The sequence below is a fragment of the Parasteatoda tepidariorum genome, chromosome 1, assembly GCF_043381705.1.
Source record: "Parasteatoda tepidariorum isolate YZ-2023 chromosome 1, CAS_Ptep_4.0, whole genome shotgun sequence".
In the NCBI taxonomy this organism is placed as follows: Eukaryota; Metazoa; Arthropoda; class Arachnida; order Araneae; family Theridiidae; genus Parasteatoda; species Parasteatoda tepidariorum.
The window spans coordinates 5,806,847-5,829,551 of NC_092204.1; the positions used below are offsets into that span (position 1 = coordinate 5,806,847).

Consider the following 22,705-nt stretch of genomic DNA (forward strand, 5'->3'; position numbering starts at 1 on the left):
TATATATATATATATTGTCGGCAAATGTCTTGTCTCTGACAATCTTAAAATAAGTTAAAATAAGAAGGAAGAGTTTAAATTGTATTTGGCAATTTTAAAAAATGTTGAAATAAGTAGGAAATTTAATGACTATTAAAATTCTTAATTAACAAAAGAAGGAAAGCTAAATGTTAACTTTCAAACGGAAATAAAAACTAATCATTAAAGTATGCTATGCAATTCATAGTTATAAAAGCAAATTAACAAAGGATAACTAACAAAAAAATAAGCTAATAATTAATAATTAGCAAAAAACTAGTTAACAAGAAATCACAAAAAATAACAATGTAAAAAAACTAACAGTTAATAACTATACAAAACAAGCTAACAATTAATAACTAGCAAAAAAAAATAATTGTTACTAGCTAATAAAAAATTAGTCGAAAGAAATAATTAATCCCTTAATAAAGGTGCTTTTGTAGTACATATTATTTTATTTTACATTCAAAATTATTATCACAGACTATTTAACACAGTGTATTATAGGTAAGTAAACAAGTTTTAAACTAATTTTTTTCCTTGTGTGCCGTCAAATTTCGAAATTGTTAAAAGTGGGCCGCCACAGAAAAAAGGGTTGAGAATCACTGCTCTATACAAATATATATATATATTTACCTTGTTGTTACTATTCAAGAGAGTAAGGACATCTCCTTTTTTCATTGATACTTCTCTTGGACTTTTTTCAATGTAATCATACAAGGCCATCACAAATTCTTTACCGGCATGATCTACTACAGGGCGCTCTTGTTGCTGAAAACAAAAATCAAGATGTCACAACTCTAGAAAAAATAAATCTTAAACGATCTTCACCATAAAGAATAAGTTAACAGCTTTATTTGGATAACATATATAATAATGTTTAGATAATGTAATATATTAATGTATAATGTTTATAACAACGTAAGAAAAAGTAGTCACAATTTGAAGGAAAAGAAAAAGGTGTCCAAAATCCTTAACGTTAATTTTGCTTTTGCATGTTTTACTGTATCCCTGTAACTATTTTAGCAAACCAAAAATTTTCAACATAGAATTATTAAACTAGTTAATTCAAAGATATTTCCATGCAAAAATTATTTATAATGGCTTAAAAGAAAAAAAAGTTAACTTACATTAAAAAGCTTTTGAATTATAAGGTATTTGAAACTAGGTAATTTCAAATGACAAAATACCAACGTTTCAAAATTTAGTTATTCACAAACTACTTGAATGAGTTTATTCAAATTTTGTATTCTGCCATTTTAAATTCCGCAGTTTAATAATATTTGAAAATTTGCATACCTTGCAACTCAAAAGTTTTTCAGAAACCTATAAAATCTGTGTTTTGACAAACATAAAAAAATTTTTTTTTTGTATGGAATTATCTTTGGATAAAAAAAGTTTTTAAAACCTTTAAGTTTCTGAATAAAAATAAATTCTCCAAAACATGGTAAAATACGAAAAAGTGAAATTAACATGAAGGAGACCATAATTTCAATTGCTCTCCTTACTAAACGATTGTGACTATAATTTCTGAATTGTAAATCTAAATGTTGAGAATTATAAATTGAAACACATCTGAAAAAAGAATTTTTTATTCAAAGAGAGTACGTTAATGTATCTTGTTTAGTAATTTTTAGTTTGTCCACAAATAATTAGCATCTTTTAAGTCAACCCCTTGAAGGAGTATGTGTGCATGTTAGAATAAGAAAATAAATTCATTAGATCAAAAGTGTTAAGCACTTTGCACACTGTAAATAATTATCTACTTTCAGTTTTCACAGATGAACTAAACAAATGTCTTTATATCTAATAATAAAAAGTAACTTTATTCATTAATTTTCCATTTTCGGGTATGCAATATATACAAGGTGATCTCTCATTCTGAAAGGAAGAGATATATCAGATCTTGTTTCATAAATTTTTTTTTTGTTGATAAAATTACAAAGAATACAACTGTGCAATTAGTATTTTGTAAAAAGATTATTTAGTTTAGTGTTCTGTGTTGGTCTGTTAGTAAATTTTTCAAAATTACTTTCTTTGCACAATTTACAACACTGAAAGAATTACTTTTCAGTATGAAGCAAATCAGTTCTTTAGAGTTAAACAAAAATAAAGGCATATTTTTTTAAAGAAAAAATCTTAAATCTAAATAATCTAAAATAAAAATAGGGTGTTTAATTATCTACCTAAAATAGTATATTTTCATTGCTTTAAATTTAAACTCTAATAAATAAAAATTCCAATAATATTCTAATAATTTAAAATTCCACTCTAATAATGTAAATTTTTTGCTTTCCTCTTTTTATCTAAAGATATGCTGATACAATCATCAAACGTTTGTTAAAAAGGATAATAAAAAAAAATTAAAAAAAAGAGTTAGAGAGAGAGAGAATGAAGATTAAAGAATATAATAATTATCAAAAACAAAATCTGAGAGAACAAGGGAATAGAACTCTTAAAATTCAAATTATATCAGTAAGACACACATCAAATTTGGTTACTTACTCGGCAAGAATGAGCCTGCTCTTTCAGTGACAGTATAGTATTTCCAAAAGCTTCCAAATCAGCCATCAAAGCTTCATGTTTTTTCAGCAAAGACTACAAATAAAGAGCAAAATTATAGGTATAGATAGAGATCAGGTAGTTTTTTTGTCCGAGACATTACAATATGTTTAATACTTCAGTGGAATCTTCATCCTTTCCAAAATCTTGACTTCCGACAATAGGCTCTTTCTCTTTCATCCAGGACTCGGCCTCATTTGCATCAGCAAAGTACTGGTGAGCTTGAAGAGAATCCTCTAAATCCTGCTTTCTTTGCAAAGCTTTATCCTACGCAGAAAAAGTCATAATTGTAAATAAAATTTGGGTTGATAAGTTTAATTTGTTATCGGAAAAAATTTAAGGCCAGAGCTTGGTTTTTGTATTAACTCAAGTAAGGCTTGACTCAGTCCATTTTTAAATATTGCCTGATTTAAACATGGATAGTTAGAACATGAAAATTTTGCTATTATAGTCAAACCCTGATATAGTGAACTCCCGGATATAGTGAACAAAATGCTTGGTCCCGTGCCTTGCTATACTCATATAATGTTATTTTTAGTGGATATAATGAACCAAAAAAGTGAGGAAGTTGGATATAATGAACTTTTTTCTATCTTCGACTGATTCCCCCCTCCCCATTTTCTTGTAATAATTTTGAAATTTGTACTTCAAAATAAATACATATACCGATTTTTAAAACCATCTATAGAAACTACTTTTATGTTCTCGAATGGCAGGTTAGACAGGTTTAAAAATCGGAATAACAGAAAATCAGGAAAAATTATCTGAGAGTCGGGAAGTGTTTCCATATCTGATGTTGAGGATTAATCATCAGCTAAAGATTACTAATTTTTATTTGTGCGCAAGACGTAGAGTGATGAAAAATAACACATTTTTTGCTACTACGTAATATTTTTCAGTCATTTATATGAATATAATGTAATAAAAGGGAGGAGTTTTGGAACCATTAGTGAAATTGCCTGAGCAACGGATATAGTGAACTCCCGGTTATAGTGAACCGAAATTTCGGTCCCTTGAAGGTTCACTATTTGACTGTATTAGTTTTGTTTAAGTCATTGCACGGAGATGATTTTGAAAACTTTCTTATTTATAGTTCAAAATATGCTCTTGCCGCTAAAGCCTTTAGCATTGAGTCTCTAAGTTCTCGACACTTAAATTGAATTGTTACATGAATAGCAATGCTAAACATGTTTGTGTACATTTCTATACACGCACACACATAAAAAAAAATAATTAGACACTAAGAGACAAAGAAAATGATGGATAATACATTAACGAAAGCGTGTGGTACTTCATTTGGTTTTAAATTATGCGCAAAGTTTTAGAATCGTCTAATAACTAAAATTTAGTAAATTAAAAAAAAATTAAATAGATTTAATCACAAGAATGTTTATTCAGAAGAAAAAGGTAATTGGCCTTGCTGTGTTTGGGTTCTATAATAAGGACTGTTACCAAATTCTTATCCAAGCCCAGGTGGGAAAATTATAATTCTAACCACTGCAATTATGCTTTTAAAAAAAGAGGGTAGATAATGCTTTTTTGTTATTGAACAATTTGTAAATTGCTTTTAAGATCTAGAGACAAAATCTGTCTAAAATGTCCATAGAAAAATACAAAGCTGCCAAAAAAAATCTATATAATTTTCCTTTTTAAGTAAACTAAATTAGATTAGTGTATAATCATGAGCAGATAAGAACATGTCTTAAAATAAAAACAATGATGAATAAATACCTTCAAAGCTTGCCATTTTTCATTCAATCCACTCAATCGTTTTTGTATGTCGTTCGATGCGAAATGACCTAAAAGGAAAACATTGATAGTAAATAAAATTTTATACATTAAACTGAATATATTTAAAAATATTTGAAAATAACAGAAGGATTTTTCATTTATTTGTTAAATCTAACTTTGAAATTGACAAAAAAAAATTTGTTTAAATACCTTCTTGCACCATTTCATCCCCACATTGGCACACAGAGCGTACTCTGTTTTCATGATTATTGATTTCTGCTAACATGGCTTGATGTTTCTTAATCAAATTTTGAACACCAATCAGATCTCTACCTGTAATAATAATTTGATTATGTGATGACTTCAAATATATTGCAGCATACTTCTGGAAAAAAACTGGGTATCAATTGCAAACATAAACAAAATTGAAGAATTTTTAGATATATTACAGAAAACAATTAAAAATAATTTTATATTAATATTAACAATTAAATTTAAACAAAATAGAATAAGGTAATTTTCGACACATTTGAACCAATAATTGTATTTTCTAAATTTCTACCCTTGGGAGTTCGTTGAAAATGTTCAGTGTAAGAAGAGCTTAAATTTAAAAAAAAAAAAAACATAAATAAATAAATAAAAGAGTGGGCTTAAAGGGTTGAATCAAAACAGTTAGGGTTGAATCAAAACAGTTAAATACTACTTAAACTTAGATTCATATTAAGGATGCTGGTCAATATAATTTTTAAAGTTTACTTTTTTCAAAATCAAAATATTCTCAATTTTTCTGGTCATACGGACGGATAGCTACATTTTCTTAATTTCTACCCTTGTAAGTATATTGAAAATTTTCAGTGCAAAAAGATTTCAGAGCTTAAAATTTNGCTTAATTTAAAAAAAAAAAAAAAAAAGGAAGAAAGTTTACTTTTTTCAAAATCAAACATTTTCTCAAAATCTATACATAAATGTGATCGTTGATTTCTTGAAACTTCTGTACCTTGGATTTCTGGAGCACAATCATCTCTGTCCAACCCATTCTATTGTAGCGCCCTAGAGGCATTTTTTTAAAAAAGAGCTTTTAAATCCAGGAGAGTAATGTACATTGTGTGAATTAGGACACTCCAATAATTTGCAAGTATTAAGAGCAACTTTAAAAAGGTAGAAACCATACCTCGATTAGTAGAAGCAGCAATAGGTTCCTTTTCTCGAATCCAAGCCTCCTCATCCTCAATATCTCTGTACAACTGCTGCACTCTCAGAGAGTCTTGAAGTCTCTGGCGTCTAGTGGTGATGGGCTTTTGCAAAGCATTATAGCGCTCAACTAGCGCCACCTGTTTATTCTGAATTGAAACTGCATCAAAATGACCACGTTCAACAAAATTTGTGGCCTGGATGATAACTCCATCAATGCGATCCTAAAACCAATTCAACCGATTTATACATCAAGATTGTTTCTTTGAAAAAAATTTAAGAAACTAGTACTCATCTAGTTTCTTCATCCATTTGGTAAATTTTTTAATCAAATTGATGAAGAGGGAAAAAATTACCTGATGTGAGGCAATATCTGCTTCCAATAAAGCATGCTTCTTTATCAAGTTTTGTACGCTTGTTAAATCCTGCAAAAAGATATTTATAATGTTAATAATTCAAAAAAACTGTTACATTAAGCAACACTGATTATCACAAGACAAGATTGTTGATATTGTTTCTCCAAAATTTTAAAGACCTAGTTGTGTTTAATGAAATTAAAGTTAAAATAATCAGTTCTACTTTAATAATATCAACTTCTTAGGACCAAAAATTATTTGAATTTTTAAAATGTGTAGAATCATCCTCCAAAGATGACATGACTAAAAAATAACTACCTTTTCATAAAGTCTGCTTTAAATATTATTTTAAAAATTAAAAAAAAAGAGACAGAGAGAGAAAGAAAGAAAGAAAAGAGGTGGTTTCTTGCAACCATGATTTAGTGATTTTTTTAAGTTCATTGATCAATTTTCTATTTATTTGCAAGTGTGTGATATTGAAACATTAAAGTTGGGGAAAGTTATTCTTCACTTACATCAACCAAAGGCAGGGTGCGTAGCCAAATCTTTCAACAAAAAAAAAAAAATAAGCAACTTTTAAGTACTTTTTAAGCTAGCACTCAAAAAATATTTTTAAGCACTATATACATTAACAAAATGCAAAATAGCTGAATTCTGACAAAGAACTCTTTTTTTTTTTATCATACTAGTCATCATAAAAAGATAGAGATTCTTCGGTTTGATTTCAGAGGGAAGAAAATGAAGCCGGAAATTTAGAATCTCTTGCAAAATGCAGCAGAGTTGCACATGATAGTCCAAGAATAATTCCCACTAAATCCCGTTCAGTATATGTATATGCGGACCAGCAAGTATTTCATCAAAAGGAACAAAGGTGCGCCAAAATGCATTGAGTTTGAATGATTTGTGATAACATTAAAAAGAACAATATGAAAACCACGCTTTTGCATAATACGTGGCGAAAATCAACATAGTAAAGAAATTTTTTTCATTTTTGTAAAGAGAAAATTAAGTACTTTTAAAAAACACCAAATAAAAAAAGCATCTTTCACGGCTTTCAAAAAAACGAAAATCTAAAATAAGCACCTTTAAGCACTTTTTAAAAACACTACACACCCTGCAGAGGTGTTTGTGGTAGAAAATGAAAAATCCTGAAAATATTATTAGCAAAAAATCAATATCAATTTATATATCATACATGTTTAATATTCAACATAACTTTTTGAACTAACATTTATAATGAAACTACCAACTATCACACTTTTATAGTACCTAATTCAAGAAAAAACTCACTTCTTACAAGAATCGCAATATTGGATTGTAAAATAAGAGTGAATATGAATCGCGATATTGGACTCTAAAATCTGGTGAAAATGAATCGCGATGTTGGATATTAAAAAAGCAAAAATAAAAATTACAATGATAAATTTTTAATACGAATATGCAAATAAGATTCAGAGCATAATTATTAGATCGTGTGAATATGAATCGCAATGCATAGTTTTTAAATCACCTATAAACGCAAAAATTAGTGTTCGATATTACAATCAAGCGAATACAAATATTGGATTTTAAAAACGCGAGAATACGAATCACAGCATTGGATTTTAATACGAATACGCAAATATGAATCACACTGCATAATTATTAGATTGTTTGAATACGAATCGCAATGCATAGTTCTTAAATTACCTATGAATGCAAAAATTTATGTTTCATATTGCAACATTGATTATTCACATTACAGAATACGAGTCGCAATATTGGATTTTAAACTCGCGTAAACGCAACATTTGGTTTAGAAAAGCGCTAATACAAATCGTGATATTGGATTTTTAAACCACATTAATAGTAATTGTGATGTGTGACTTTAAATCATGTGAATACAAACTGTGGAATTCTGCGATATTTGAGTAAAAAACACATACCCTGCTTCTAGTTTTTAGACCTGGAAGAATGTTGCAAAAAACCTGTAATTCCGGGGTACCCCCGGAATACAATCACCCCTGACGAGCATGTAGTTTACACCATTTTATTAGGACAAAATTGTAAAAGAATACATGTCACATAACTTAAAAAGAAGAGAAAAAAAAATTTGCACCTTTCCATAATCTTCAGATAAGAGTTGTCCCTCTACTTCAGATAGCCAGATTTCGATATCTTCAATACCTCTATTGAATTGTTGTTGGGCAGCTGCCTCATTCAATTTAGATCCTTTCCTCTCAGTTGCCTCAACAAGTGATTTCCACAAATCCAATATTTCCATCATACGTTCACTAACAAAAAAGAAAAACACTTCTTTAGTCATATAAAAAAAGTGGCTATCAAGCATTGTATTTATCTAACTGCCCACTTTTAAAACAATTCAGTTACTATCATAACTTTTATTTTATTTTTCAATATTTAAAATGCTTTCTAAATAAAAAAAAATACAACAGTACAGTTTAATAACTTTCATTTAAGTCTACTATCCTTTCAATTATAATGTTCAAATAGACTGAACTGGCTCATGCTAATTATTTTCTATAAACAAGTGAAAAATTAGTAATGAGCTTGTGGGGAGAGAAGTTACAGACAATGTCAGCCATCATCCAAGAAAAGATACCCCAAGATAGAATTTAGTTAGCAAGTCTTATATACCAGTGAATTGATGTTTAATAATTGCAGTGGTAGTTCAGCCACAAACTAATAAATATGTAACATACTAACGTAAATAAACATTGAAGTCAAATATAGTATAAAAAAAAAAAAGAAAAAATTCTACATTAATAATTGATTCTTCTTGAACAAGTTCCATGTCATAATGTTTGACAGGAAAAGAGCAATGTTTTTGGAAAAAATATTGGACTTATAGGTACCTCAAATTAATGTATTTTCACTGAATTTTTAGGTATTTTAATAAGGAACATGCATGGTATTTTTTAATTTTTTGAAATGAAACTTCAAACCATTTTATGACGATAGACACCAATTTCAGTTCAGTGGGTTAACTAGTTATTTTGTAATAATATTTAAAATTGCACGATTAGTCACGCAACCTAAAACGCAGTTAGGTTCTTGAAATCAGAATATAGGAAAAATACGACTCCCATCACCTTCTGATACAGAAAAGGAGCATGCTGTCGCTCATAGTACATTGATATTAAATCTCAAAAATAAATCCAAACACCTACAACGAAAATTGTTTTATATCACGTTGTAATAGCTTTACATTTAACACAACTTACAAAATTTAATAATATAAATATATAAATATAAATGTACCAAAGTCGAAAATGACAAAGCCATCAGATGTGATGACCAAAAATAAGGGAAAATTTTTTTTAACTATCTGAAACTTTATTATTTTGTTGCAAAACCATTTAACAGTATTTAGTAATATTTTAACTTTATAAGGATGTTTTTTTATGATTAAGCTTTTCTGAAGAAATCATTCATTATGCTAAATTAAAATGTTTATGAAATGATATTTTTATGAAATGCCTTTGTCTTATTTCATTCTTGGAAATGAAAGGATTTAATTCCTAAAGAGTAATTGTGAACAGGTTATTCCTTTTCATAAATAATTTTTTTCTTACAAAAACAATCTATTTTGTCTCGTTCTGCTTAAACTACGTTATCTAAAAAATATGTTCTTTTGGTTTTCACTTTATTGAAATCGGAATTTTAAGATAAAAAAAATTCACTTTATTTTTGTGTAGTTGAGCGAGGAAAAATGTAAAAAGAATTGAAATAAAAAAAGGGGCTTAAAATATTTTGTGTCATTTCTAATAATAATTAAAATATTTCAGAAGTAAACAATAAAAAAAGGTATTTTTTAAAGAAAATTTTTGAACTTTATTTCTATAAAAACTTTTTAATTTCAATTACATTTCAATTTGCTTTATCTGCGATCAAACCAGCCTGGAAAAATTAAGAAAGTAGTTTCGAACTTTTTTTTGCATTCATCAATTTATTTCTTGTCAAGGGCACCNACTATCCTTTCAATTATAATGTTCAAATAGACTGAACTGGCTCATGCTAATTATTTGCTCTAAACAAGTGTAAAAATAATTAATGAGCTTGTGGGGAGAGAAGTTACAGACAATGTCAGTCATCATCCAAGAAAAGATACCCCAAGACAGAATTTAAATTTAGTTAGCAAGTTTTATATACCAGTGAATTGATGTTTAATCATTGTAGAGGTAGTTCAGCCACAAGCTAATAAATACATAACAAACTAACGTAAATAAACATTGAAGTCAAATAAAGTAAAAAAAAAATCTACATTAATAATTTATTCTTCTTGAACAAGTTCCATGTCATAATGTTTGACAGGAAAAGAGCAAAGTTTTTGGAAAAAATATTGGACATATTTTATATAATATTGGACATATAAGTCCTAATAAGGAAAAAATATTGGACATATAAGTCCTAATAAGGAAAAAATATTGGACATATAAGTCCAATATTTTTTCCAAAAACGTTGCTCTTTTCCTGTCAAACATTATGACATGGAACTTGTGGAACATTATGACATGGAACTTTTAACATTTGAGGTACCTATAAAGGTTCCTCAAATTAATGTATTTTCACTGAATTTTTAGGTATTTTAATAAGGAACATGCATGGTATTTTTTAATTTTTTAAAGTGAAACTTTAAACCATTTTATGACGATAGACACCAATTTCAGTTCAGTGGGTTAACTAGTTATTTTGTAATAATATTTAAAATTGCACGATTAGTCAAGCAACCTAAAACGCAGTTAGGTTCTTAAATCAGAATATAGGAAAAATACGACTCCCATCACTTTCTGATACAGAAAAGGAGCATGCTGTCGCTCATAGTACATTGATATTAAATCTCAAAAATAAATCCAAACACCTACAATGAAAATTGTTTTATATCACATTGTAATAGCTTTACATTTAACACAACTTACAAAATTTAATAATATAAATATATAAATATAAATGTACCAAAGTCGAAAATGACAAAGCCATCAGATGTGATGACCAAAAATAAGGGAAAATTTTTTTTAACTATCTGAAACTTTATTATTTTGTTGCAAAACCATTTAACAGTATTTAGTAATATTTTAACTTTATAAGGATGTTTTTTTATGATTAAGCTTTTCTGAAGAAATCATTCATTATGCTAAATTAAAATGTTTATGAAATGATATTTTTATGAAATGCCTTTGTCTTATTTCATTCTTGGAAATGAAAGGATTTAATTCCTAAAGAGTAATTGTGAACAGGTTATTCCTTTTCATAAATAATTTTTTTCTTACAAAAACAATCTATTTTGTCTCGTTCTGCTTAAACTACGTTATCTAAAAAATATGTTCTTTTGGTTTTCACTTTATTGAAATCGGAATTTTAAGATAAAAAAAATTCACTTTATTTTTGTGTAGTTGAGCGAGGAAAAATGTAAAAAGAATTGAAATAAAAAAAGGAAGGGGCTTAAAATATTTTGTGCCATTTCTAATAATAATTAAAATATTTCAGAAGTAAACAATAAAAAAAGGTATTTTTTAAAGAAAATTTTTGAACTTTATTTCTATAAAAACTTGTTAATTTCAATTACATTTCAATTTGCTTTATATGCGATCAAACCAGCCTGGAAAAATTAAGAAAGTAGTTTCGAACTTTTTTTTGCATTCATCAATTTATTTCTTGTCAAGGGCACCTACAAAAATTTTCTCAGAAGGGAGAGGAGAATTCTATCGGGGGAAAAAAAAAACATTCCTCAAATTTTTAATCATGATTTAAATTTATTTCTGTAATTTTTGAAATGTTAACAATCAATTTTTATAACTTATTCATTGTCACTAAAATACCGAAACAAAATTAGCAATTTTACAATATTTAAATTTTTAATTATATTATTTAATTAATTATTATTATTATTTTCTTTAATTATTCAAGAGAATGTAGTACTTTATTTAGATCATCTTTATTGAGTTCTTTAAATTTTCTGCACACAAAAAACATTTAGACGTTTTTTTTTTTTTTTTTTTAATTTTGCATGATTTATTTTGCGAAATGAATTTTGCAAACATATTTTTAGCTAATAATCGTATAAAATTCCTTGAATAAATTCAAGATTACATATAACAATTGTTACAAATAAATAATCATTTTTTGTAGTTTTGCAGGAGAAAAGGTTTTAGTAAAAAAATAATAACTAAAAATAAATAAGAGATTGAGAACTATTTGAATTTCTCGCAAAAACTTAAATCTAATTCTTAAATAATTACATTTCCTATCTGGGATAACTATAAGGTGAAAAATTTCGAAGCAGTTCTTATTTGTAAATACTGACCAGCATACAAAATTGATATTTTTGAATAAAAAATATCTGTGGTAAACCTATTACTTTTTTACAATGCTTTTACTGAGCATTGAATAATGTTAATATAAGGAGAAATATTTAGCTCACCTTATTCGGGATGAAGCATAATGATTTGCTTCCATCAATTCCTGACCAGTACTAGCAATTTCATCAATCCTACTTTTATTGGCATTTAATTCTTGTTCAAAATTTTGATGTTTCTGGACTTTGCCATTAACATTGGTTGGATCCTATAAAATAATTGTTGTAAGTAAAAAATTTTTTTTAAAAAAAGTTGCTTTTGTTGACACAAAAATCAATTAACTTACAAGATAACTCTCATCGGTTGCAGTCTTCAACTTTTCACTAATCCAACCTTTTGTTTCATCACAATCTCTTTCAAACTGTTGTAAACGATAAGAATCTTCCAGCATTGCACGTCTAATGTCAGATTTCTCCATCAGTGCGGAACGTCTTTCTAGTAACTGCAAAATATAAGCAACTCAACATTAAGATTTCTGAAAATCGATAACTACACACGACTTTTAAACACTCAAAGTCATAAAAGTAAAGTTTTTTCTTCATCAGCAGTTCTATAGAGAATTATTTCAAGAAATTTTAACGGTGTATCAGGCATGAAAACAATGTCGTGAACCCTGTGGCAGAATTTTTTCCGAGCTTTCTGCGACATACCGCTCTAATACCATTATATTTAGGGTTGCGACAGAAAAAAATAAACAATATAGTTGCTTTTAGTAGCCTCAAGCATGAAAATAGTTGCCGAAAACTATGAAAATATTTGCCTAAATAAGAACAAAAATATGACTAAAATTTTAATAAATAATTTAATTGTCATATAGCATGATCCATTTAGTCTAGTTGGTGGCAAATATGCTGAGTTTTATATAAACATTAGTGTTTTAGCACTAAATTTTTATTTCAAAAAAATTTGTATACTTGCAGAAAATTAAATACTTTTAATAACTAGAAATAGTTTAAAAAAATTTTTATTAAAAAAACAACAACATACTTCTTCTAAAAATCTTTTAGTTTAGTCAATAATTGATTTAGAAAATATACAATCCAATACTCGGTTCGCCTTCCAATAAGGCGAACCGAGATCGAATCCCAGTCGATACAAATTCTGCATTCGTCTTGCACGAACCACATTGCTGACGTGAAATATTCTCAGTGGTAGACGGATCATGGATTAGATGCTATTAAAGACTAGTACCCTCAAAAAGTCCTCCACAAAGGCACATTTCTCCTGATACTTGATCCAGGAGTTCCCTTGTCCTCTGGATTGGGTTTAAAACTACAAGGCTACGGAGTTGAACATTAGTAGTCGTAAACCCATGAAATTGTGTCGGCTGTTCAACGATGGTTATATATATTGTGAAAAGTGATTATTCAAATTTGAAATTCATGCATCGTAATATAGTAATAAAAATTGGGTTTTTTAAAATCATGCAGAATTTTGATGGCAAAGATAATCTTTATATAAACGTTAGTGTTCTAGCACTAAATTTTTATATCATTAAAAAAATATTTTTTCATTAAAAAAAAATATATTTTCTAAAAAATTTTCCCTTTTATCAATTGATTTAGCATACATATTGTGAAAAGTGATTACTGAAATTCGAAAAGCACGCATTGTAATATCGCATTAAAAATTGGGTTTTTTAAAATCATACAGAATTTCGATGCAATAACTATTGAAAAGGCGATCGAGAAGCAAAATGGACTTACAATGGATTCTGTGCAAATTTAGCACATTAAAAAATGATGACTCAAATTTGCAATTCTAAATTTTTTATTTTTAAAGAAAAAAAAATTCACTGTGTTCAGAAACCATTGAGGGGTCGCAAGTTGTCAACCCAATTTATGCACACACACACAAAAAAAAAAAAACATTGCTAGGAACATAGAAAAGTCTCTTAATAGCCTCCTTTTCCTGAAAATAGTTTTTTTTTTTTTTAGCATTTTCAGGCAAAAAGAAAAAAAGTTGCAATAACCGCCTTACGACGAGCAAGCAATTACAATATATATAATAGCGATATAAGCAATTAAGTATACTTACAGCAGCTCTTCTTTGTGCAACATCATCTGCTGCATAATGTTGCCCTTCAATCAATTTAGTAGCAAATTCATCAAGAGCCTTAAAAAAATTAAATACATAAATAAAGAGTTACTGAAAGACATCAAAATTGATGAAGATATGAATATTCAATATTTCTCCATTCAAACGATTAAAAAAGATAATTTAAAAATTTTTAAATGAAAATGCAGTGAGCATGCAGCTTAATTTCTTTTTTTTCAAAAGTAAATTAGTATATTACATCTCACTCAGTTGAATGTTTGAATTATTAATTTAATAAGTTTTTTAAAACAAGTAATACAGAGATAAATAAGAGCTTTTGGGGAAAAAAAATGAATTTATACTATATGATATTGGTAACTATGTTTGTGATATATATTAAATGAAGAACTCTCAGATTTATTCTCCTTGTTAAGATGATTTCAGAATAATGTAATTTAGAAACGGCAAATAAAGCACTGTTAATCAGAAATGGCTTGAAGCTTATTTGAAATTCACCATTGTCTCTCAGGCAATCTGCATGGTTTTATATGGTACTACCTGAATTTAATAGACATCTGGTAAAAAGTACCTTATTAATGTTTACCAATTTTTAATGTTCTACAACAAGGGTTTCTAACCAAGGGAGAACTTCACAATTCAGGTTTTAAAGAAATGCAGGTTTCTTTTTTAAAAAAAACAATCCAGGTGGGTTTTATTGGGATTTTTAAAGTTAGGAATTAAAATAAAAAAGTTTTAATTTTAATGTAGTGCCATCTTTCGCATACTGGGTCAAAAACCTTGTCACAATTTTAATGTAGAAATCCTACTTATTAAGCAAAAATTAATCTGCAAGTCTTAAGCCAAATCCAATATAAGCTTTACGAGTAACAACACAGATTTCAAGTAATATTACAAAAATACTCAAATTAATAGAGAAAAATAATTCTTATTACACATTTAATCTTTCTTAAGTTTAATGTAACATTGGAACTTCAAATCTAACTTTTTTTTAAACACCTCAATTTTAAATAGGAAATATTTTATAAATAATATTCAATTTTCGAAAGAATTTTTTTCTTTCCGTCTGAGTATTGTCAAGTCAAACTATTTTATCTGTTGCTCTTTAGGTCTCTGTTACTTAAACTTAACATTATATCACATAAATCACATGCTGTTTTATTTTCTGATTCGTTACACCAGTTTCAGAATAATGGAAAAACCATATCAATTTAATTTTAGATACTTTATAGCTAGTCGTAAAGTATTTAAAATTTATAAAATATAATCTTAATAATAAAATACTTAAAATATAATTTAAATAAAAACACAGTTATCTTATCCGATTCAAAATATGTGGAGTGCACGAAAAAAAATTCTTACTTTAATTTTTTCTTCTTGAGCAGCTAGAGATTTTTCAAAATCTTCATGTTTTTTAATGAGTGCTTCCACAGAATCCAATGAATCTCCCAAATCTTCATTCACCAAGAATGCCTAGGAGAAGAGGAAATTAAATTCGCAATGCCTATTTGCAGTGTCTGGCAAAGTTAGCAGTTGGAAAGAAAAACCCTATCAGCTTAAACTACAAGAATTATATAAAATTTTGCCTGAACATATTTCTTTTATTCCCTGAAATATATATAAATCTCTGAAATGACCAATCTTAAAACATTTAACTTTTTATATTTTTGTAATACAATATATATATAATTTTTAAGTACAATATGTGTAAAATTTTTATGGTTCAGTCTTACAATTTGCTTCGCAAAATGGTTTTAAATTTAGCATACTGCAAGAAGGGTAAAGAAAACAGGCTAAGAACAGAACTGAACTAACACACTATAGTAAATTTAATAAACTAATATTTGCCAACAGTGGAGAAATAAAATAACAGAGATTTTACTAGCAAAATTTTTTAGGCTTTGAGTCAAGTTTTGACACATCATGCATAATTATATAAGTCAAAAAGAGAAATTCAAAATTGAAAATAATATAAGCACTTACATTTACCGAAGTAACAATTATGTATGTAAATCTTAATTTAAATCTTTTTTCAAACCATTATTTATAATTAATTAAACTATAAACACTCAACATACTGCAGTACCGACAATAGCACCATCTGTTTAGAAACAAGGTGTATTTTTGCCATCCGAAGGAAATTTAACTGCAAAATTTTTTTCATCAAANAATTATATAAAACTAGTGGGCTGCGTCCCCTGCTCGCTGACGCTCGCCAACCCCCGAAAATTGCTATGCAATCTTATATGGTTTGCTTCGCTCGCTACTAACTTAGGTACATTGCAAATAAACAAAATTCTAAAAATTCAAAGCAATCATTCAAATTCATATAACAACTTTTTTTTGAAAAAAAAATTACATCTTTTTAGTAAATACTAAGTCATTAAAATAAATTTGAATTCAAATAAATGACATGTAATTCGTTAAACCTATTTGAAATGCGCTATAGTATAAAATCTTAAAGCCTAGTAGCACGACTGAGAGACTCATTTTTCAATGAATAACTACTAATAACAATAATAAAACAATTTGTGATATAAATAAAAAATCGTCAAATAAATTTGTGAAAAAAAGCGCTTTCGACAAAATACTAAAATAGAGATCTATCGACAAAGACTACTCACTTCTGCCTAGCTTAAGGTTATTTCAGTTTCCGTTTTTAAAAGCGCTATATGTTGAGCACCTCAGCTAGATTTGGCATGTGACATTTTTAGCGGCAATCATTGGTCGATTTTCTATCGTTGCCATTCGAGGAGTTGTAATGAGGCTTTTTTTTGTCGCCGTGTATGAGAAATATATATATAGATTTAAAATGTTGCCAGAACATACTTCTTTTATTCCTTGAAACATATATAAATCTCTGAAATGACCAATCTTAAAAGATTTAACTTTTTAAATTTTTTTGTAATACAATATATGTATAATTTTTATGGTTCAGTTTTACAATTTGCTTTGCAAAATAGTTTAAGTTCAGCATACTGCAAGAAGGGTAAAGAAAACAGGCTAAGAACAGAACTGAACTAACACTCTATAGTAAATTTAATAAACTAATATTTTCCAACATTGGAGAAATAAAATAACAGAGATTTTACTAGCAAATTTTTAAGGCTTTGAGTCAAGTTTTGACACATCATGCATAATTATATAAGTCAAAAAGAGAAATTCAAAATTAAGCACTTACATTTACCGAAGTAACAATTATGTATATAAATCTTAATCTAAAGATTTTTTCAAACCATTATTTATAATTAATTTAACTATAAACACTCAACATACTGCAGTACCGACAATAGCACCATCTGTTTAGAAACAAGGTGTATTTTTGCCATCCGAAGGAAATTTAACTGCAAAATTTTTTTCATCAAATACTGAGATATTTGAGAATATACGGGCAACAGGAGATTGATGAAAAATACAGGAGTCTTTGTTATAAAACAGGAGACTTTGCAGGCACGTAAACTATTATATTAGATGAAGAACAAATTAAAAAATATTAAAGTTTTTAAATGATTTTAATTTACACAGGGCTGCCACTGGATGAAAACAAGAAAAATAGTTGCTTTAGTTGCATCATATATGAAAAATAGTCTCCAAGATATATAAAATAGTTGTTAACATCATATCCTCCTCTAACATAATTTTAATTATTTGTGCTGCAATAGCATAAAATTCAAATAACATGCAGTTAGATACTCATATTTTATAAAAAATGTACATTTATTTGTGGATTTGCCAACAATATATTCTTTCACACTACGCACAAAAACAGGGAGTTTTATTTTTATCTGTTACAGAACAGTTGAATTTGAAACTTTAATTTCCTTTCTCGGTTCTAAGTTGCAGCTGCTTAGTTTAGGCATTAAAAAAATAAATATTGCAATTTAATTCCATTTTATTTTGTTTATTTTTCATAACTGACACATTTCCAAATTTTAATGCTTATCAAAAAAATCACGATCATAACTCGACAAAACAAATATCACCATGTACCTTTTTTTCTATTCTAAATAGCTCTAAAAAAATTAACAACACATTTTGCGTAATCAAAGACAATTTTTCTAATTTTGCTACTTCGTTCAAATTAAAAGATAGGAAGAAACTTAATCCTCAGAGATATTACATTAGCTTTCTAAAGCAGGAGGAGCATTCACGTAGTGCAAATTCCAATTCCATCAGTCTGATTGGTTAAATATGTCTATCATGCTTTTGACATCAAACAGTGAGAAATAATAAAGTTAGGATAAAACGAAAGCGCGGAAAAAAAAAGTGGGGGAAACTCATGAAGCTATTCTTCATCTTAGTCGTTTTGGCTTAAAAAAGTCGCTGATTTTACGCAAATCATTGCAAATTAGTTGTTTTTACTCATATTTCTACTAAAATAGTCGCCATAGTTGCTATTGCTTTAAAATAGTCGTTTTAGTCGCCTTTTTAGTCTCCAATGGCAGCCCTGTTTACATTAAAATATTGAAGGATATAAAAAAAATCAAATAATCCATGAAATTTAAATAGATGAGTTTACTTCTTGTTTAGCCATCCAAGTGTCTGCCTGTTCAGTGTCTCTATAGAAGAGTTGCAAATCCATGCATTGTTCATAAAGGATACGTCTCTCCTCCCACAGTGAGAGTAGAGACTGCTTTTCATTTGCAAGAGTCACAAGCTGTAAAACAAAGAAAACTTTTATAAGTATTAGTTTTACTGGAGTACACGGGAAATTTTATTTTTCAAATGTGAAAAAAAAATCCCTCTACATATTATACACAATATATTAAGAGGAAACACAATTACTGTGCTCTGATGTCAGCTATATTAGGCTAACTAATTTGAATTGAGGGAAAAACCTATAGGATAAAAGGAACAGCTGAACATACATGCTATAGTAAATGAAATAGTTTCAAAATTAATTTATTTATAAGCATTTATTTATTAGCATACATTTAAACACTTCTCCAAGAGCATTTATTGAAAAACGTTAAATTATCATAATGATGAATAGATGATAATTACTTTTTCCTTCACTTCTTCAACTGCATAATGATCTTGATCTAAAAGTATTTTTCCTGCTTCAGCGGTGGCTCTAAAACTATCTTCTCTTGCATCTATCTCACCCTAATTAAAATAAATATTTTAAGCATATATTCCATAATACATCTCTTTTTCTGAATTACTAACTATCAATACTTGGTAAATCAAATGCTCAATTACTAGTTCTAAATACAAATAATGCTAATTAATATAAGACATAAAAGGAAATTTATTTTTTAAGAAACCACGCATTTATAAAATTTAAACACTAGTTTACATATTATTTTATAAATAACTAGTTTACATTATATGGCAAAGAGGCTTTTCAAGCTCTTGAAGCTGCTGCCACAAATATGGGCCTTTCTATTAACAAAGATAAGATGTAATTCATGGGATTTTCATCCTCAACTGCAATTAACAGTGCCCCTTTATGTATCGATGGTTATACCATTGTAAAGGTTAACAAATTGAAATGTTTGGTACTGTAGTTAACGATCAAAACATACTTAGAGCAGAAATCAATAATAGAGATCGAATCTTCTCAGCCGAAAAACAAAGTTAAAACTCTATAAGACACTCGTACTTCCTGTAATGCTTTATAAAAGCAAAAATTGAATCCTAAATTCAGAAATTTAGTGGTCACTAGACACTTTCGAAAGAAAGATCCTCAGAGCCATCTTTCATGGAATTCAAGAAAGAGGATGCTGGTGTACCTGATATAACTTCAAGCTTTACTGACTCTATAAGCAGCCCCAAATTACACAAATAATCCTCAGCAATAGGCTGAGATGGCTAGCCCATCTATGGAGAAGCCCTGAAAATAGCACCATGAGAATTGTTGCCTTTAAGAACCCCGAGGGGACATGTCCCAGAGGCAGACCCCAACTAGATGGTTCAACGATATCGAAAATGACATGAAAACCCCAAAGATTAGAAATTGGAAGGGAGTTAAAATGGATAAGAGGAGCTGCATTTGTCAGTTATTGAGGCAGCAAAAGCCAGCAGTTGCACTGACAAAGAAACACTATTTTGGAGAATTCAGAAATTGGCTTTGCGTAAGAAATTTTGCTTTTTGAAAATATTCAATACAAACCTTGTGTTCCTGATGCCTTTCAAGCAATGCTTCAGCTCCTGCTACATCTTTAGCCAATTCATCTGCAGAAATGATAGCCTTCATGTCGTGAATCCAAGATACTAAATCTCTGAAGTCGGCTAGAAATCGGTGAAGAAGATACGACTCATCCAGGCGTCTACGGCGCTCTTGTGCCTATAAATACATCAAATTTTATTTTATTTTTTACTTTTATTTAATTATTTATAATCGCAAATTATATTATTAAAAAAGACTTAATATTTTTAAAAAAGCAGAGACTAACCTTTGATTTAAGACTCTCCCAATTAGATGAGATTTCAGCATTTTTTGACTGTATTTGTCCTGAATGATCTTGATGAATAACACATAATCTGTCTGCTTCTTGGGCTAATGTCATTACCTTAAAAAAATAAAAATAGCATTTAACAGGAATAATTGTGAGCCCAACTCAAAAATCCTGAAAATTTCGAGTAAAATCATTAATGATGTATTTTAAAAAATTTATGTCATTGATATTTTTAAAGCATGAAATTCTAAATAAATTATATGCAGCGTAATTTAAATAAATACAGTAGAACTCCAATTATCCGAACTCCAACTATCCGAATCGTCGATTATCCGAATCTCTTTCAGAATTCGTATGGAAATATGAAAATATAGTAAAAAGATAAGTTTCTCTTTTTTTATATGAATAAAATAAAATTTTAGTAAAGCCAAGGAAAGATTTATGCAGAGAAAGTTTACAGGATAGGACAAAGATTTGTGGAAAAGCTAAGATCTTAGCTGAAAAGCTGGGTTATTTATCTTTCAAAGCAAGTAACGGCTGGCTAAGGAATTTTAAGTCTAGGCACGGTATTCGTGAACTAGATTTAAGTGGTGAAAAGTTATCTGCAGACTCCAAAGCTTCTGACGAGTTTATTGAAAAATTTAAAGTTATAGCAGCCTCTTACGATTCCGACTTCTTATACAACGCCGATGAGTCTGGTCTAATATGGAAAGCTTTACCCAAAACCACTTTAGCCTCTAAAAGAGAGTGCAGTGCCAAAGCCTCCGAGTGCTCCAGGGCATAAAGCTAGTAAAGACCGCGTTACTGTGCTTAACTGCCCGAACTCAACTGGGAGCCATGAAATACCCCTTCTGTTAATAGGGAAGTCAAAACGCCCAAGAGCATTTAAAAATGTCAAAAAACTTCCCCTATTATATAAAAACCAATACAAAGCTTGGATGACTGCAGCACTGTTTACAGAGTGATACGATGCAATTTTCATTCCTGAAGTGAAAAAACTCCAAAAATCTGTTGGAAGTCCTATGCTTTTGATTGTTGATAATGCACCAACTCATCCCACAGAAGAATTGTTGAAATCCTCAAGAATCCTTAGAAGAAATCCTTAAAAACATTTTTTCCCCTCATTTCCACTATACATACAGTAATTATTTAAAATAAGCATTTTTTAAAAATAAAATCCAGTTATCCGAATTTTTGATTATCCGAACGGAGTCTGGTCCCAATTGATTCGGATAATTGGAGTTCTACTGTAATTATCTATAAGTTTACTTTTATTTTTAATCACATTTATTATTCTACCAGAAAAAAATATTTACAAATGAAAGAGATGCCAAGCATTAAATAAAGTTCTAATATTTTAAATAAAATATACAAGAATTTTTATACATAAATTTAATCGATGATTTCTTGAAACTTCTGGACCTTGGATTTCCAGAAACTTCCAGATAGCAATTAGCAAAAAAAAAAAAAAAAAATCCACATTTTTTCTGAAGTACAATCATCTCTGATTCATAAAAACTAAACTAAAATTGACGATTATTCACCAAAGCTACAATGCACAAGGATATTTGTCTAAATTTCTTTAAGTTCAAAAATATTTTGAGTGCTAGAAGAAAAATTGTCCTCAGATTTATATGTATATACAAAATTTACGTATAAGAAAACTGTATTTGATTGTTGGATCTATTAAAACAAAAGTATTTTTATAATCACTATAATAATATCTGAAGAGATCATGACCCTTGCACTGTAACTAAGGGAGTTTCAAACAGTATATATTCTAGGAATTGAGACCTAATATTTAATAAAAAAAACTAATAATTTTTTAACAGATTTTAACTACGGAAATTGTAAAATTCTTCACTTTTTTTTTGGTTAAAATTTTAAAAAAAAAAATTTTAAAAAAAAAAAAATTCACTTCAGTTAAGGAGATTTTGTTTTCTGTAACATTTTTAGCATATGTTTAAGAAATGTTCAACATTTAAAGTTATCTCTTCAAAGAAATAAAAAAAAACTAAACTAGTCACCATTTGTA

General features: G+C 28.4%; 1 protein-coding gene across 1 annotated transcript in view; it reads right to left on the reverse strand.

Annotated features, from left to right (window-relative positions):
• The window catches only part of LOC107449942 (alpha spectrin), a 67,910-nt gene that overhangs the window by 35,236 nt on the left and 9,969 nt on the right, over positions 1-22,705 (reverse strand). The window contains exons 8-23 of the mRNA XM_071177193.1: positions 20,668-20,784; positions 20,385-20,558; positions 19,274-19,375; positions 18,789-18,926; positions 15,632-15,742; positions 14,252-14,329; positions 12,501-12,656; positions 12,280-12,422; positions 7,957-8,131; positions 5,859-5,927; positions 5,483-5,726; positions 4,522-4,644; positions 4,312-4,379; positions 2,698-2,847; positions 2,524-2,616; positions 655-789 (exon numbers count right to left, since the gene is read on the reverse strand). Coding sequence (XP_071033294.1) covers positions 655-789; positions 2,524-2,616; positions 2,698-2,847; positions 4,312-4,379; positions 4,522-4,644; positions 5,483-5,726; positions 5,859-5,927; positions 7,957-8,131; positions 12,280-12,422; positions 12,501-12,656; positions 14,252-14,329; positions 15,632-15,742; positions 18,789-18,926; positions 19,274-19,375; positions 20,385-20,558; positions 20,668-20,784 — 2,076 coding nt within the window. The remainder of the gene's footprint in view (positions 1-654; positions 790-2,523; positions 2,617-2,697; positions 2,848-4,311; positions 4,380-4,521; positions 4,645-5,482; positions 5,727-5,858; positions 5,928-7,956; positions 8,132-12,279; positions 12,423-12,500; positions 12,657-14,251; positions 14,330-15,631; positions 15,743-18,788; positions 18,927-19,273; positions 19,376-20,384; positions 20,559-20,667; positions 20,785-22,705) is intronic.